This window comes from Eurytemora carolleeae, unplaced genomic scaffold (assembly GCF_000591075.1).
Source record: "Eurytemora carolleeae unplaced genomic scaffold, Eaff_2.0 scaffold285, whole genome shotgun sequence".
Classification (NCBI taxonomy): Eukaryota; Metazoa; Arthropoda; class Copepoda; order Calanoida; family Temoridae; genus Eurytemora; species Eurytemora carolleeae.
This window is the reverse complement of record NW_019396196.1, coordinates 248,388-255,799: the sequence shown is the minus strand read 5'-3', so window position 1 is coordinate 255,799 and position 7,412 is coordinate 248,388. Positions and strand designations below refer to the sequence as shown.

The 7,412-nt window shown below is 31.6% G+C and overlaps 1 protein-coding gene across 1 annotated transcript in view; it reads left to right on the top strand.

Annotated features, from left to right (window-relative positions):
- The window catches only part of LOC111697868 (acetylcholine receptor subunit alpha-like), a 38,075-nt gene that overhangs the window by 5,914 nt on the left and 24,749 nt on the right, over positions 1 to 7,412 (top strand). Inside the window, exons 3-7 of the mRNA XM_023468004.1 lie at positions 2,244 to 2,398; positions 2,986 to 3,047; positions 4,501 to 4,619; positions 6,083 to 6,169; positions 7,242 to 7,337. Of these exons, the coding sequence (XP_023323772.1) occupies positions 2,244 to 2,398; positions 2,986 to 3,047; positions 4,501 to 4,619; positions 6,083 to 6,169; positions 7,242 to 7,337 (519 nt within the window). The remainder of the gene's footprint in view (positions 1 to 2,243; positions 2,399 to 2,985; positions 3,048 to 4,500; positions 4,620 to 6,082; positions 6,170 to 7,241; positions 7,338 to 7,412) is intronic.

The following is a 7,412-nucleotide window of genomic DNA, read 5'->3' as shown; positions in this document are numbered from 1 at the left end:
CCCAAAAAACATGAGAATTCTCTATTCTCTCCGTCTGCTTTATTCCCTCCTCCCTCCTGCCAGTTTCCTCAATCCATACTAATCCCTCCTCTATCCCTATACTTAAAAGTTGTATATAAAGTGTACACTGTACATATATAAACAATCTAACTTTACCCTCATTCCTTCACCTTTAAATAGAACAGTGTGTCTCAAAATAATGATTTTTAATCACAAATATTTTTTTTGGGAATGAACTGGGACCAAATTTAATGCCACGTAGCTGAACTAATAACTGCCGATTTGAACAACCGATTCAAAGTTACAGATTAGGATGAGTTGTATGAGTGATTAAACTTTGAATCGATGGTATGGTGGTTTAGATTCATAAAATTCTGTCCCTAAAGCTTTTATTTGCCTCAAACTAAAATTGTTAACCTTATATTTTTGCCCCTTAATGTTGCAAACCGTTGGGCCTTGATATTACAAACTATGAATTCTTCTTAACCAAATAATTTAATTATCACAATGCAATGCTATAGGAATTAAAATAAAATTATTTTTCAATTGTTTAGTTTTTTGAAAAATATTCTACTTCTTGTACCGGGTGGTACCATTAGAGGTTTTCAAGAATCTGTGTAGTATCTGTATATAAACAGTGCTAACCAGGAAACTCTGGATTATGAATTAAAATTTGGTGATGGTGATGGACCAAACCTTTGTAGATGTTTGTTCCACATTTATTGAAAATATATTTCGGTCTGGGTTGACCCTCGTCAGTTCTAACGATAAAATAGCCATCAAAATCGATAAAAAAAATAAACAAACAAAAAGGATTATTCAAAATAAAAATTTTGTCTGTCAAATGTACATTAGGGAATCGAACTCAGATTATGAGATGGAAAAAGATAATTTGCAAATATTCACTTTTAAAAAAATGTTTTAAGACAATTATTATTCCTTGAGATTGTTTCTGTCACAAAGATTAAAAACAAACTGATTAGATATATGTGTGTAGAGTAGTGGTGGGGGTTTGACTTCAAATAGTCCAATGAACATTTGTCCCTGCAATTTTACAGTGTAAACAAATCCATTTCTTTTAAGTGATTTAATAACTTACTGGTGAAGCCATTTGCTTTGCAACAAATTGAAATACACATCAGTTTTCTTTCTATACCACAGTTTTCTGGTTCTTACTTTAGTATATGAACATATGGTCAAGGTTTTATATCAATTCAGAAACTTTTCTTTTTCCAAATATTATTCTTGTAAAATATAAAATTGAAACTATGTAATCTCCAGGATTAAGGAAATACCGATCGATCATACAAACTTTCATGTTCACAGATTCAAACCAATCCAAAATTCAATTTAAATTTGAATTGCTTCCTATCTGTTACTGCTAGAAAAAGAGCATTTTGTTCGTAATTTTCAACCGAGATTGCAAAATTACTAAAATTTGTATCTAAATTATGAAAATAATGTTAAAGATATCGCACATATTTATATGTCCCTACATTTTTTATTTCGAAATACATTTTTAAAAAATAGAAGTTTAAAAGGAGGAAACCCTAAAGTCTATAAAAAGGAAGTTTTTAAAGATTATTGTTTTCTTAGCAGTTCATTACATTACTTGGTTAAATTTTTAGCAATAGTTTACAACTGAATAGTGAATACTGGGATTTGACGTAATACTTTATAGAATAAATATATTCTTTAGAATTTAAACTAATTAAAATTAATACATTTAGGATTAAAATGAAGAATTAATATGCGTTAAAACATTTTTTACAATTTTTTCATGACAGACGTGTAAGCACTGGTTAGAAAGTAAATTTTGTAGCGGCCAATTACGGATTTAATTATGATTAATGCAATACTCCCTTCTTCACGAATACTCACTTTAATAATAAAATATTAAATTTAATTTTTCTGACGTTGTGTATTTTTGTTCGAAAATATAATTTAAATTAATAGTTTAAACACAGGGTCTATCGCTCTCCGTTGAGGGAAAAAAAGGTTAGGGAATACAGAAACAGACAAACTTAAAGACGTAATTCTAATCAGCCCTTTTAGTTATGGAGTAAGAAAATCTTTTATTTTAAAGTATTTGTCGGATAAAGGAGGAATTAGATATCCTATTTTTTTAAGTGAAAAGTCAAATTCTGGCTTCTTTTCACATTTATACGACAGAAATAAAGAAGAAAATTGTCAGAATTAAAGGAACAATAAACAAAGGAAAAATAAATGATTTTTGTGTTTAGAATTTGAAAAGTCAAATCATGACAACAAATCTGTGGGTTGAGCAGTTCTGGGAGGATTATAAACTACAATGGAACCCAGAGGAATATGGCGGGGTTACAATGCTTCATGTACCTAGTGATCATATATGGAGACCTGATATTGTACTGTACAACAAGTAAGTACTTTATGTACTTAGTGATCATATATGGAGACCTGATATTGTACTGCACAACAAGTAAGTACCATATGTATTTAGTGATCATATATGGAGACCTGATATTGTCCTGTACAACAAGTAAGTACAATATTTTATGTACTTAGTGATTACACATGGAGACCTGATATTGAACTGTACAACAAGTAAGTAAAATGTTTCATGTACTTATAGTCATTATCTATGGAGACCTGATATTGTACTGTACATCAAGTAAGTAGAATGTTTCATGTACTTATTGTCATTATCTATGGAGACCTGATATTTTACTGTACATCAAGTAAGTAGAATGTTTCATGTACTTATTGTCATTATCTATGGAGACNCCACCTCCCCACTCTAGAAGAATTAAATCATTAGTTTTCTCTGTTTATACAATAAGAACGCGGTGTTATTTTACGCGAAGAAACAAAAATATACTTTTTTCAGTACAGTATAGTTCTCGCGTTCTTAAACAAATTTTAAAGCCGACTTTTTGCCTGATGGTTTTCAAATTTTTCCCTGGATTGTTGACAAATCAAAAAATATTTATATTTTAATATTTTCAGTGCCGACGGGAATTTTGAGGTTACCTTGGCAACTAAAGCTACCCTGCACAGTACTGGAAAAGGTAATTACAGGGTGTCCCAAAAAACATGAAAATTCACAGACGACTTTTATATCCAGCTTCAACATCTAATATAGAACACGCCTGGTCTTGAGATTTTCTCCATTTTGGGTATCTTCAAAATTGATGGAGATATTGCAAAATTAGTACAAATTAAATTTTGTTTAATAAATCAAAATTGTCTGATTATCTAATATATTCGTCAATTTTTAAATACAAGAAAGGTAGACCACATGGAAAAAGATAGAATGGGTCTTTATACAGGGCTGTATCATTTTGAGAATTACCTCCCGTACCCCCGGGAGGGGAGGGGGGGAGAAGGTTATGAATTTGGGGAAACAAAATGAAAAAAATTAAACATCAAACATTTTCATCCTTTTGATTATTTTCAGATATTTCCCCTTAGAAATCATTTATTTCCCCTATTCAGTGATAAAATATATGTTTAAAGAGGAGGGGAATATACACCCCTGCAATAGAAAACAAATCGTAGCAAAAAATCTAAAAAATTCTCGGCGTGCAATTGCAGGTTGTTATTCTCAAATCTTTACAAACAATAATATTTTTGATATTAGAAACATAAACCAAATAATAAAGCATCAAAAGTGCTCAGTGAGGTGGGTATTCGCACTGTCTTGGCTGGCATATTTCTACAGAATGTTTCAGGACTTTCAGGAGTCGACATTTTACAATTTGTAATACAAATAGAAAGTTTAGCAATTATTTGGGTTTAAACATCTAATTGTATGAATTACTATATTTAATAAAGTCTCATTTTCAAAAACAACAAAAACTTTAATTTGATGATTTTCTAATATCCCATGGAATGAAAGAAATATCGTATATACGGCTAAAGGCCTAGATCTCTGTACAACACTATGAGTGACTCTGATTTAAAATTTGCATATGAACAATTCAAAAAATACGCAATAGGGTGTACATATACTATGCCTGTCTGTTTGTATCCAATAAACGCGAAAACGGCTGAACCAATCCGGCACAAATTTTGTGGGACCTTGCATCCTCCGAATTTAAAAAAAATTTGTCTCCAACCTTTTTTTTCGTAAAATATTGAAAATCCGCGTAATTTTGTTGGTTTTATATTGTACAAAGAGAAGATGCTCCCAGAAAGAGCCCCAACTAAAACTTGAAATAGAATATGGCACCAAGCGCCCTAAAAGCCTAGTTCTCTTTAAATGTATAAATCATTAAAGCTGAATTGTGGTTGTAACATTAAATGACCCATGATTGAAAGATACGCTTTAAACCTTTACAAGATTAATAATGTGGAAGAAATCGTCGTGTTTTTTATCTTGAATATTGTTTAGGAGATTTACTTTAAACCTGTATTTTGAATATATTCAAGGGCGTACACAGGAATTTGTCCAGGGGGTTTGGGCTCTTGCTCTAAATAACCCCTGAAAAACAATATATTTCACTAATTTATGTGTTACAGTTGAATGGAAGCCTCCAGCTATCTACCACTCCTCCTGTGAGATGGACGTCGAGTACTTCCCCTTCGACGAGCAGACCTGTGTCATGAAGTTCGGTAGTTGGACCTACGACGGGTTTCAGGTATAAACAACATTATATACAGTGAGAAAAACAAAGATGTCATATATTTTATATATATATTTATATATTATATTTCATATATAAAGAGATTCAGGTCGTCTTTACAGTTTAGGTGGTAACCCTGTATTTACAGTTTAGGTGGTAACCCTGTATTTACACTGTTATAATCGTCAACTATTATGGATGCTTGTGAACAATTTGTAAAAACGAATGCCTAATCCAATTTCCGCCAACAGGATGGCTTAGAAGAATTATATGACAGATATTACATAGAATCCGTCTTACTTAACTGAACCTCCAACCTTTCAGCTAGTATTAAAAATATTTCCCAAGAAAAAAAAACTAAACCAAAAAAAATGTATGATAATATATTGAAGATGTATAGGGATAGCAAAACGTAATTGAATTAACCCATCGATTAAAGCCTTGTATCCTGATGTCGCACAGTGAAGTATCATGGGGNCTGGGATTGTATCTTGAATTTTGGATATGGAGACCAATACTTGGTCTGATATTCTATTAACAAGCTGATTAGCTCCAAGGTACTTATGCAAGGAATGTTACTTGCGGTCGCGTATACTCTGCATACATATTGAAACTAGTTCTCTATGGGCGGAATTTGTAAACAAAAATAGATGCATCAGTGATCGTATGGTATCCGAGGAGGTTAAAAGCATTTAATTTTGATAACTTTGAAAATTCACATAATAGTTTCCCATGACCAGAATATTTCATAGATTATTTTCAGACTGTGACATCCGTCTTGTGTTTACTTTTCCGCCCAAAGACAGTACACTGCAGTACAAAAAATGCATACACCCCTGAAATAACTTTCCTTGCATTAGCACCTTGATTAACTCAATCTTTATTCGATATCTCGCAAGGTAATCACTCCATTCTGGATTGAAGGGAGCTATAATCAGAAAGGGAATAACGAAAATGAAGATAAGAAATAAAAGATCCTAAAATTAAAAGTGCCAACATTGGTATACTGATATCAAGCAATCGGAATTATGACTATCCGACACAAAAGTTCTCAGCTTTAAATATATTTTTTGTTCAGGAGTTTAAATAGTTTTTTTTAAACAAGAGGAAACGTTTTGATAAGCCTCTATAGTAAAAATAAACTTTCACGAATCTCTCCCTGTTTAAATTGTGTTTTGTAAAATTTGTTAAAAAAGATAAATTTTTTAATAGTAAATATGTTTTATTATATCCATACATATAAAGAAGTAATCCGTGTTTTGGTGTCTGTCTGCTTGTATGTCCTATCATAACTCTTGGACCCCTTGACTAACCACAGGAATGTTCTAAAACAGTTCTATACTAATTAGGTGGACTTTTTATAAAGCCATAAACATATGATTATTACGTGTTCCTAATATTTCTCAAAGAAATATATATATTTTTAAGAAACTTAATTTTAACATTTTTGTAATTTTTGCTAATATTATTTTGTTTAGGTTCCAGCAATAAGAAATGTGAAGTTTTATACCTGCTGTGATGAACCCTATCTAGATATTACCTTTAATATAACAATGAGAAGAAAGGAATGTTGCCATTTAAATATTTAAACTTAGACATTTAAAAATTGATCGAAACTAAAGAAAAGAATTGAATTTTCTAATCCATTTATTTTTGCAATTCAATGTCATAAACCTTATGATATCAAACTAGAAATTCTGTTGGATCAAATAATCTAAGTTTTAAATTCAGAGGTTTACACATAGAGTAATAAAACGAAGAGGTAAAGCTTACATCAGATGTACACACCAACCACCGTAATTAATAGAGTGGTCGGTTGTGTACATCACGATATGTTTACGCACAGGGTGTCCCACGAAACATGACAATAGCAAGACGACTTGAAAGTCGTCTTTGATATTTATATTTATTTGTGACATTTAGTCTTCTATCTACTTTAACATGTATGATTCTTGAAACAATTATCATATAATTCTCCTAGCCCGGGCATTTCCAAAAAGTGGTCTGCGTTTTTTGTGCTTTCAATATTACCGGAGATATAAAGAGTTTGGTTCANTTAATTAATAGGGAGGTCGGTTGTGTACATCTGAGGTTACCTTTACCTCTTCGTTTTATTACTCTATGGGTTTGCACCATCAGGTTGCAAAGATATAGGAATTTGAAAAACTTAGTTCCTTTGCGCGTAAAATTAAAATATAAATGTTTTCAATCATAACTTCTTTCATTCAAGAGCTCACACGAGAAACAACATTGTTTTGAATTTATACAGTGCTAATCAGAAAGACCCGGAATTGATTTACAATTAATCAGACGATTTTACAATCTAAGTTTATTAATAGTATATTGATGAAATTATAATCACAAAATAGCCATTGTCCTGCCATTCCAAAATGTGGTCTGCATTTTTTGAGATTTAAATACTACAGGAGCTACGAGATCATGAATTCGTGCCAGTAATGTCTCTTCTTAATTTAAAATGTATTTTTGCATAATCCTTTGGAATTCATAAAGATTACTGCCTCCGAGTAGATTGACAAGCCAAAAAGCTCTGGCCTCTGTTTAAATTTAGCTTTATGATGAAAAAAATATACAGATCTTTCTCTTATTTTTCTTGTCTAAAATGACAACAACTTTTAGACCTTATTCTACACAGTAAACCTGATAATTCCTTGTATGGGGATATCTTTCCTAACAATACTTGTGTTCTACCTTCCTTCAGATAGCGGGGAGAAGGTATAGTAGTATTCTACCTTCCTTCAGATAGCGGGGAGAAGGTATATTAGTATTCTACCTTCCTTCAGATAGCGG